The sequence below is a fragment of the Drosophila bipectinata genome, chromosome XL, assembly GCF_030179905.1.
Source record: "Drosophila bipectinata strain 14024-0381.07 chromosome XL, DbipHiC1v2, whole genome shotgun sequence".
Classification (NCBI taxonomy): Eukaryota; Metazoa; Arthropoda; class Insecta; order Diptera; family Drosophilidae; genus Drosophila; species Drosophila bipectinata.
In genome coordinates, this window is record NC_091734.1 from 11,888,966 (window position 1) to 11,899,947 (window position 10,982).

At 40.4% G+C, this 10,982-nt stretch overlaps 1 protein-coding gene across 2 annotated transcripts; it reads right to left on the bottom strand.

The window, feature by feature from the left end:
• Positions 1–2,576: 2,576 nt before the first annotated feature.
• LOC108132174 (uncharacterized protein CG3556) lies at positions 2,577–8,297 on the bottom strand. 2 transcript variants are annotated; one of them, XM_043210028.1, is made up of 6 exons: positions 7,876–8,297; positions 5,387–6,792; positions 5,135–5,330; positions 4,711–4,788; positions 4,563–4,645; positions 2,577–3,873 (listed from the first exon to the last, which is right to left on the bottom strand). In XM_043210028.1, exons 2-6 carry the CDS (start codon positions 6,777–6,779, stop codon positions 3,812–3,814), a joined length of 1,812 nt encoding a protein of 603 aa, XP_043065963.1. In that variant the 5' UTR covers positions 6,780–6,792; positions 7,876–8,297; the 3' UTR covers positions 2,577–3,811. The 2 variants fall into 2 exon arrangements, 1 of the variants encoding a protein (XP_043065963.1); XR_011443009.1 differs by lacking the exon at positions 2,577–3,873 and having other exon boundaries at positions 4,567–4,645; positions 5,135–5,328.
• Positions 8,298–10,982: the final 2,685 nt, after the last annotated feature.

Here is a 10,982-nt window from a genome sequence, read left to right on the forward strand (position 1 = left end):
CATATCTTAGGAAATATTCATCCGATTCTTGAGCGGAATACTTTAAGCGATTTGTGGATCGATTCTCCATAAATCTGCATCAAAATCTGGGAAAAAAATATTTTTAGAATTTTTGACAAATTTTCTGTGCTGTCCCCTTCAAAATGTGCAGAATGCATGGGGAGCCCCGTATGACCCACTGCGTAGGCCATATCTTAGGAAATATTCATCCGATTCTTGAGCGGAATACTTTAAACGATTTGTGGATCGATTTTCCATAAATCTTCATCAAAATCTGGGAACAAAATATTTTTAAGATTTTTTGTCAAATTTTCTGGGCTGTCCCCTTAAAAATACCCTTCAATGTACCCTGAAAAAATTTTGCCCACTGGGCCTTTTTCCTTAAATCTGCCACTGCTGGAGAACGAGTCGAGCAGCACTCTTTCTTCAAGAAAGCTAGAGCTTCGCTATATTGTCAGCTGAAGGATATCTGGAAACTAAAACAGAGACATACGTAAGTAGGTTTATCCATTCGATAGGATGGAGTGCTGGTGTGAACCTCCAGAAGACGAGGACTGTTATGGACGACTCAATCTATGATACTCGTGAGGACGCTTTTATTGTTTTTATCGTGAAAATATTTTTATTCCAAAAGCCCATAGAAAGTCCTCCAAATAAAACAGAAAGTATATATATGGTATCTTTTAAAGGAACTTTAAATTCTTTATCATGTGGAATGTTTCAAATATTTGATAAGAGCCCACGTAGAAATATTGACTAAAAATAGTGAAAAAGGGCTATTGGCAGTACTAGGCCATAAGTTCGTACCGTTCGAGAGTGGCCTTTGCCCTGTCAATGCACCTTTGGACCCTTTAGAAATGTATAGAGTTTCATAAGAGTTTTTCATATCTTCGTTTTTTTTTAAGCTTCAAAGCTCGTAACATCCTTGACATGTTCCCCTTAAAGATCAGATTAAAGTCAGAATTGGTTATAAAAATGTATTTTTAAATAGAAGACTCTTCTTTGTAATGAAGAGCTAACGTACGGAGGTGGCATCTCTGGGTTATCGAGCGAGAATCGGGATTAACCGTGGTTGCCGGCCAGGTCTCGTCGGCTAATGGGTGGGTCCTGGAAAGCTCCCTTCTCTCTCCCTGATGCTTGCCTCTTGGATCGTAATTGGATCGATTATAAAGCGTGCACGACCTCACATATTGCGAAGTTCAAACAAAGTCTCCTCTGAATCGATGGATCAGGACGCATCATGGTCCTCGAGAATCTTAAAGGGTTGAGCCTCGGAGGTCGAAGGGTTCTTCACTTCATTATAAATTCCATATTTATTCCTTAAAAAGAATTCCCCCTATCTCTTACTTATACTAACAACCCAATACCTTTCCTTATCGTGCTTTTCTAAAATTGAATCCATATGTTCCATAAATAATAGGGACTTACTCCCTCTTTATATGAGTACGGAACTAAAAGATATCTTAAAAGATTTCGATTTAATTATACCCTTGCAGAGGTTTATATTTTAAGGAAAGCTTTATTTATATTGATTTTCACTCTACTTAATTTCGGAATCTAGAATCTTCACTTCACTATTTAGATTACTCACAATCTGGATTTAAATTTAATAAAAAAATAATAATATTAGCTTTAAACTTTTTACTTTTAATACTTACCAAAGGAGTTTAGGAAATAATTCAAAGAAAAGAGTTATTTAAACTAAATTTTCCCTATTTATTTGTAAAGTTCGACCAGACTTCCTTGATAAAAAGAAACTTTTCTTTAGTTCTCAATTATTTTGATGTTTATTCACGCTTGTTGTTCTTACTTTCTCCACTCACCAAACAGAATACAAGAAGTTGGCAACAGCAAAGTGTGACACAATGTCCTTTCTTCAAATTTTTGTAATTTTTTGCCCATCACTCTGCTGTTGCCCGAAACTTTTGGGGACAATTTAGAAATAAAGGGGAGAATTGTATAGAAGGGACATACATTTGGGTAGAACATACATAACACATTCCTCAAATCCTACGCTGATTTTTTTTCACTGTTTTTGTGTCATTGTGTCGGGTGTAAGAGGTGTTTCTGTGTGTGTTTTTTAAGGTGTACTAAATTTTTTTTTGGTTTTTTTGGGGTTCTGCACAATTAAAAAGCTCAATTTCATGCTTATCATATAAACGATTTAGTTTTAGATCGCTAGGTTAGTAAATGTTTAGTTTAGTTTTGGATTCGCAGCTGCTGCACTTAAAAATCTCATTGCTTTGATTCAAGTTTAGTAGTTTAGTAGTTTGTAGGTTAAGGTTAGGCTAGGTGTTCGATATCGATACCGATATCGTTATCGATATCGATTTTTTTTCGTTTAAGATCAACGGCTTGAAAGTTCCGATAGCGGCGGTTCCGAGTGATAAGTGAAGAAATAGGCGAGAGGGCATGATCGTTGTCAGATGACTAATAGTTGGATGAATAGTATGCTCATATGGAATATAGATAGCATGTTGTATATGGGGTATGTATGCAGATAGGGATCGGAGGTCGAAGGACCTCCGAGGCTTGGAACTCGTATGCTTGTATGTATGTATATCTAGTATTATGTATGGGGGGATTTGAGTAAATATGAGAGGCATAGAGCTGTTGTATATATGTATATATCTAGTAGTGTCCTGGGGTAGTATCGTTATCTCCTCTCCTCGTTATCCTGTATAATCGTTATATAATATGCCACGGCCTTCTGCTTTGCTTAACTTCATATAAAACTAGTTTTTTTTTTTGGATTTCTTAGTTTTTTGTTTCGTTTTTAAATGTATATGCATGTATTATTTATGTATATATTGATTTATGCGGTATGGTGTGTATGTCTAAGGATGATTTTCAATCACTTATTGTTACGTACGGTGTTTGGTATAACATGCTTCGCTTGGACTAGCTCGATGGCCGTTACTTTCTTGGCTTTCTCCGTTTCTCCATTTAGTATTCTCCTCCTTTAATCTAACCTTCTTTGTCTACACTCCCCTTATCTGGTTAACATATATATATATATATATAAAGCATTTTGGGTTTTATCTTTCGGTTTTTTGGGGTTTTTTCTTCGGGTTTCTGTGTTCAAATGAGCAACGAAAACTTATCGCACAACTTTGCCGATTCTGGCGATGGCCGTAATAATCGATAATCGATAATCGATAACCGTTAGCGGCAAGCGAAGCACTGAGAGCGGAGCAAAACGGGGGAGCCTAAAACGGACGGATTGGTACCGTTAGGTGTAACGGTTAACCGTTCGATGCCTGTTCTTGTTTTTAGTGTTTTTCTGTGTTTTTGTTTCTCATTTCGTTATCGTTATCGTTTTGTTATCGTTATCGCTATCGTTATCGTTATGCATAAGTAATGGCCTGAGGTGCTCCTCCTAATCGAGATCAGTATTTTTTGTGTGGTTTTTTTTTCTTACCCCCTTTTCTGTGTGTGTCTTCCTGTGGGTGACTTACTTCCTTTCCCTTTTTCTTTTTTTTTTTTTGATTACGCCATTATCATGCAGTTACATATATATGCAATATATATATATATATCTATATGTCTATATATATTATATAGAAAGTGATCATCACACAAGCACACATGAACACCCGTAAACCCTCAGGTGTTCATGTGCAGGTGTGTGCGTTTGTGTTTGTTTTTGTGCCGGTGTGCTTGTCGTGTTTGTGTCTGTGTGTGTGTGTCTTGGCTATATGTCCAAATATATATATATATTTATTTAATAATATATTGTGGTCCTATAGCCCTAGGTGTTTATCGACTTTGCTTAGCGGGTTCAACTGCAGCTCCGTCTAAGGCCGCGTGCTTAGAGCTTCTTGTACCAGTACAGATAGTGCTCGCCGTCCTCGACCATTAGTTCGTCCACACCTGGAAAGAAAGTTTAATAGGGATCTTTATAGAATTTATGTAATATCAAAGATTCAACAAAACTTGGCAGCACTCGAACAGACTAGGCACAACTTGGTAACACTTCTTAAAAGAAGCACAGAAAAAGAACAACATGACTAGCATTATTAAAATTAACGAATCAAAAATAGGTGGGGATTGTAATAAGAATCCTTAGGATAGTATCTCTATGATCCACATATTTGCTATTTATTTGATTACATTATTTTCAAATATTCGGAAAACGAAACAACTTGGCAGCACTTGACAAAAGTAGCCAAAGCTTGGTAGCACTTTTGATGGAAAGCTTTTTTTTTAGAAATTTTAGAAAAACCTTATAAAATCCAATAAAGAATATCTATAGAAGACTCCCGTACTGTGTCCTGTACTGGTGTTGTACGCTCTTGTTTTTTTGAAAATTGACAAACTTGGCAGCACTTGAAAAAAAAACAAAACTTGGTAGCACTACTACAATACTAATACTAACAACAGAAAGAACAGAATGGTGAGAAACCCTTTACAATATCCAAAAAAGGACACTAAAATAAAATTAGGAGTACGATTGATTTCTAGGATCTTTATCTTTATCTTTATGATTTCTAGGAAATATTCGATCAATGACGAAACTTCCAAGTTACTTCCAAATTATTCGAAAACCTCTTAAAACTTACCAACAGGCGCAATAAGCTGATTCCCAGGCGTATTGTTGGGATCGGGCAGCTCTGGCAGACGATAGAGTAGCCAGTAATGATACCTGAACAAATTTAAATAAATATATTTACTGAAGGATACTAAAGGACATAAGAAGGTAATACAAACCCTCGTGGCTCCTCCTTTTTGCCGTAGAGAGTGTGCACATAGTGTCCGTTTGGCCATTCACGAGCCTCGAAAATGAATCTGAAAGGGATGCGATGGATATTTTTAATATTAGAATTAATTATTAGATATTAAGTATTTATGTAAGCATAATCAAGTTGAGCAAGTTATCTTTTCCATCCTAAAATATCGATTTATTTTTAAAAGCTTCGAAACATTTGTAACCGAAAAGTATCGGGTATCAAACATTGAAATAAAAATTGATCCTCTATGAATTTCATGCATATCTATGAGTTTTAAAGGATTATATGAGTTCTATATTTAAAATTATAACTTATAGATAAAATATTGAAAATATTTTTAAATTAAAAAGTATTGGGTATCGTATAGTTGATAAGTTATAACATACCCTTCGTATGAAACTCACCTGGGATCCATTTCGGCCGCCTGGGTCATGGCCTTGAAGAAGCTGGTGTTCTTGGGCGAGACCAGCGAGAGGGAGAAGGCCTCGGTGACGTTGGAGCCCACCCACAAGGTGTACGTGTAGGAGATGTTCTTGCCATCCGACTCCTCGGCGGAGAAGGTCAGGCCGAAGGGCAAGGCCAACTTTGGTTCGCCGTTCTCTGTGGGAAGAGGAGCATTACAGATTGGAAAGAAAACACTAGGATTTAAAGCTCACCCGTGGGGTCGCTGCTTTCGCGTATCACATGGTCGCACTGTAGGGCACGTACGGCGCCCAATCCCTTCCAGCCGAGGGCCAGGATAATGTCCGCCGTGAGTCCGACACCGATGTCCGGCTCCTGGCCATCCTGAAGGGGCTCCTCGCTCCAGCCCCCGTCCGCCCGCTGGCGACTGAGGATGTAACGGGAGGCGGCCGTCCTGTTCCAGTGGCCGGCGGGGTCGTACTCCAGATCCTGGAGAGCCTGCATGGCCAGGGCGGTGCTGCGCAGGGAGCCGAAGCTGCCACGCTGATCCTGCAGACTGGCCAGTCCCCGGGCAGGCCGGCGAACGAAGTGCTGCAGGTGCCGATGTCGGTGATCGGTGACGATGCACCTCAGGGCCAGGATCACCATGGCAATGGCGTCCACACTCTGGTCCGTCACCCCACTGGCGATGTCCAGCAGCCGCCGGATCTGGCGCTTGCGGACATGGGCCGCCGAGCTGCAGGCGGAGAGCGTGGTGAGGGCGAACTCCAGGTCCTGGGCCGGCTCGTGATGCTGCAGAGTGGCCACCAGGTCGTGGCCGTGAAAGTGCTTCGGATCCTTGCACAGAGAGCCAAGGGCCAGGACATACCGCGCCAGCTTGTCCAGGTCCAGGGGCTTAGGCAGCGTGTGATGGCGATCCAGCATGGCCAGGATCTCGATCTCCATCTCCTTCACGGACAGCGTGTCCTCCAGCTCCTGGATGATCTGCACATGCCCGTCGACACTGTCGTTGGGGTCCCTGCCGCCGGACAGCTCCTTGGCCAGGATCACCACGTGGGTATCGTTTCCCCAGCCGTAGTCCGAGGCGCGTTTCTCCTTCAGCCAGTCCAGAGCCCGGAGTATCGCCTCCTGCTCCCCCTTGGTGGGCGGGGCAGGTCCTATGATCTGCGGCTCATGAGTCCCGTTGGGCGCTGTGGCCGTGGCCAGGATACCCTGCACTCCGCCGGACGACTCCTCCGCCCCAGCAGATGTTGCCGTTGTTGAGGGGCTGCTGCTGCTGCTGCTGCTGGTTGGTTGTTGCATGTTGCTGTTGTAGCTCGCGTTGTAGTTGCTGCTCAGGTTGCTGTTGAAGTTGCTGATGCTGATGGTGCTGTGGTTCGCGTTGGTGTTGCTGCTGCTGGCCACCTCGTCGCTGGCTTCGTTGTTGCTGCTCAGGGTGAGATTCTCCAGGTCGGAGGCCGTCGGCGCCGAGGCAGCTGTGCTGAAGCTAACGGGAAACGGAGCCGCCACCGATGCCGCCGATGCGTTAAACGCCGATGCTGGCAGCGCCGCCAACGTCACATTCTCCGACGCCGCGTAACTGGAGTTCGCCGTGGCGCCTCCGTTCCTGACGAGGCAGAGGAGCAAGGGCAGCAGCAGCGACAGCATCTTGGCCAGGATTCTAAAAAGGGATATAATTTTAATAATAATAAAATATAATATAAATTCTAAATTAAGTTAAATATATATTTTAGGTTAAAAAGTATATAAATAATACCCATTTATTAGTTAAAATAATATAAAAAAATGTGAATAAAGTTTATCCTTTACATTTAAATAATTTTTTTTTGTTTAAGGGAGTATTTAACTATTAAACATTATCTTTAAATAAACATATGTTTTAAGAACTTATATCTTTAAATTCTAACGCAGAGGCTCATCTTTTGAAAGAAGTTTCTTTAAAAAAACGAAAGAAATAAACAAAAAAGATTAAAAAAAACATAAAAAACCTTGAATAGCTCATCAAATTATTTCCTAAAAAATAATCAAAATAAAAACTTAACCCAACCAAGGACTAAATTTTAAATAAAAATTAAATTAATTGACTTAATAGCTTTCATAATTAAATTCCGAGATGAGATCGGCTTTAATTTAATTGAATTTCTTTGTCGCAGGATAATAAAGGACGAAAAGGCCAATTTGTGGTGGGGTGGGGAGTGGAGGGGAGGGGAGGTGAGGCAGGAGAACAAGAGAAAATTGAAAGGAGACAAGAGACAAGAAGACAGAGGCGTTGCCTTGAACTGAATTTTGCAGCTCACGTCATGCAACTTATCGAGAATTGCCTGTGCGGCGATCGATAAGCTCGCCCCTGACCCTAGACCCCTGCCCCTCTCTGTGTTACATGCCCCCTGCCACATGCCACCTGCTACCTGCCAGATGCCACCTCCCAGGACCCTGGCACTTAGTCATCAAATCAAATAAATGCAACAGCAACAACACGGCCCGTAGACAAAGTCCTTTTGCCTTTTTTGTTCGCTTGTGTTGGTGAAGGGTGGCATAAGGATACCAGAAGGGTAGCTCAAGTGCTGCAGGGATAGTGGCTGGCGAGAGGGGTGGCGGAGGGGGCGGCAGGACGACGACGACAACGACAACGACGTTCAATTGCCTTTGACAATACGGAGTTCATTGCGGGGCACAAAATCACACACAACAAAAAAAAAAACACAGGCTTACATAATAATAATACAATAACAACACAACTCACAGGACGAAAAGGATATCCCACCACGAATCGGAGACGTAAGCTATATATTCCGAATATAGCTATCCGACTTTTTTTTTAATTCACTTCTCCCAGTCGCTCTTTGTTCGATTTTGGCGACTCTATATATGCGTATATATATATGTCTTGGAGAGGTGTTTTGTGATATTTCCGTTTCCGGGGGCTAAAGGGGGACCAGGGACGAAGGGGAATATCCTTTGTTCTTCGAAAAAAATAACAAAATTTTGGGCACAAACAAAGGGAATTTAGTTTTCCGGACTTTTCGTTATTTTTTTTCGTTTAATTGAATTTACGGACGGGGCGGGGACACTATTTTTATAATTATTTTTTGCTCCGTCTATATTTTGTGTCCTTTTTGGCTCGCGTCCTGCGTTTCTGCGATTTCCGTTGGGGCGAACCTTTTAGCTTTTTTTGGCTCGCACGACATTTACCAACCTTGTTTTTCGGTGTTTTGCAATACAGTTATAAAGCGAAGCGTTTTCAAGCACTGATTTTCTGCTGGGCTTTAATTTCGAAACAATTTTATTTTTTTAAATATTAATAACTGAAACAATAATCAATCAATAATTTTTTAAATGTAATCCTTTTATTTTTCAGAATATTTCACAGCACTTTTCTTGTCCTTTAAAAAGAGTAGCGTTTTAGGCTTATTTAGGGTTTGAAACTTTGTTGCTGGTTTTGTTACAGGATTCTTTTGTAGCCAGGACATCTTTTAGTAGTGCTACCTAGCGCTTGAGGGCGCTAGTTGTCCAAAGACAGAATCGTTTGTCCCAAATTTTTTTGAATTTTTGCGCCAAATTGTTATTTAATTAGTTTTCTGTTTAGTATTTATGACTATCTGAAATTTATTTGTTGAAAATATTAATGTTATCTTTTAGAATTATTAAATATTTAAGAACAAACCTTGTTAGTTTTTTTAATTTGTTGTTTTTAATTTGAAAGATATTGTATAATCATTAAGTTTTTGTTTTTAATATGGACTTCTTTTTAAGATTTTGTGTATATATTTTGTTTATATGTTGTTTAATTTTAAATTTCAAAATTAAATTATAAATAGGTTTGGTGAGGACTTTTATTTATTATTTATTTGCGGCTTAAATGCTAGACCAAGAATTTAAATATTTATTTAAATTATTTGGTTAACTGCAACTTGTGGAGTTTTGTGCAGACCCTGTTGCTTTTTCTATCTCTTTCTCCTGGCCTTGGTGCTGTCTCGTTTCAAGTGGCTAAAATGAGGGTGATATATATATTAAATGTGTGTACATATTGTCCGATATCCAGTCAGTCAGTCAGTCAGTCAATGTGCTAGCTGGATATGTAATTCGATATAGTTCTGTGTTGGCCGCAAAAGCCGACAATCAAAATGCCGCCGAGACCGTCCGACCGCCAAATGGACGCCGCACTGGCCCTGCTCCCCCTGCTCATGCCCTCCTCGCAGCACCATATCCATATCCATATCCATGTCCTGATTCCAGACTTGCCGATGATGATTGCCTGTCATTTTGGAACGTTTGCGAGCAATTAAAAGAACAAGCATCCAGCCAGCCATCCGTATCGGTTACCGCCGACAAAATGGAATGAAATCTATATGGGGAATCCGGGGACCGGCAAGGAATGAACAAAGGAAGGAAGTTGGAAGTTGGGAAGTTGCCAGCCGCTGCCCGCGAGTCCTGTGATCCCATTGTGCAGTTATGACAGGCGTCCCCCTTTTAGCCGGCAGGATCCTTTCCACAATAAAACACACCCAAGGGAAAATGTTCGCTGGGATTATGGCTCTGAATAGGCCAATCGGATATTAGCAGGATATGCTAATTTATTTCCAGAAAGTGCTTGAAAACGCGAGAGGGTTTTTATAGCTCGAAGGGTGGAGGAATATCATCGTTTATATTTTGGTTTTATTTTTCAAGAAATTGTGGATATTTAAAAAGCTTTTTATACCTTATTTGTGACGAAAGTATTTTAATTTTTAACAGGTTTTTAGGGGATATAAAAGGGGATTTTTCTTAAAAAGTAATTTGGAAGTAAATATTAAGAAAACTTAGAAATTATATAAGCAATGAATTGTTGTATTTTTAAATGAGAGAACTTTTGTTACGAAGCTAAAGGTTATTTTTAACAAATGAATTTCAATTTGTTAGATTTTTTTAAGTATAAGTTTTGTTATTAAACGAATTCAAAGAAGAATCTATGAACTTTATTAAAAAAAATTACTTTCTTGAAATGTACTTTAAATTTGCAAAAACATAAAACCCAATTTATTAAATAATATAAAATTGTATCCAATAAATATACAACCTATTAGTAATATTTCTCCCTGGCTGTATGAATGTTTTTTATGACAAAGTCGTCGGCCACTTCAAAAAGTCGGAGCCCAAGCTTTTGTCCAACTTCTTGGACGAATTCCGGCGGGTTGGTCGTTGCTCCTTACTCCTTAGTACTTAGTCCTTGTTTTTGTTTATTGTTTATTTTTTTGTATGCGGGATCCTCGACAGCTGGCTGCACGCACAATTTGAGGCGATTGATCCTGGAGGATTTGCGGGTAATCCGGGGACAACTCTTTCGTATCTTGTATCTGTAAGTGCGTCTATCTAAGAGCGGCAATCGCAGCTACTTAGCTTCTCGGCTTAGACTTAAATGGTGGCCTAAACATCCTTTCGGCAAGGATATCAACTCTCGGCATCGGCGTCGACGTCGGCAATCGGAATCCCTTGTCTAGCATTCCCCCCCTCCCCCGAAACGAAGCCAATTGTCTGTTTCCGCCGACTCACACAAAAAAAATGAGAAGAAAAGGAAGCACCTTCAGCTCATTATCGGAAATCTTGAAATCATCGAAGGATGATTCTTTGTAGAAATGCGAGGGAGTGAGCCCAAGGAGCCCAATGAGATCCTGCGCAATATTTGGCAACCCAATTACTTTGTTTGCTTAGCCGACAAACTGTTTATTCAAGGATCCAGAACCAGATCGAAATCGAGGCCTCCAGGTCCCTGCATCCTGCAGAACAATAGAGCCATACAGCCTTGAGCTATTATCCTGCCGCTGGCTGGATCGCTAACGAAATTCACGTTTCACGTTTTTGCGCAATCGAAAC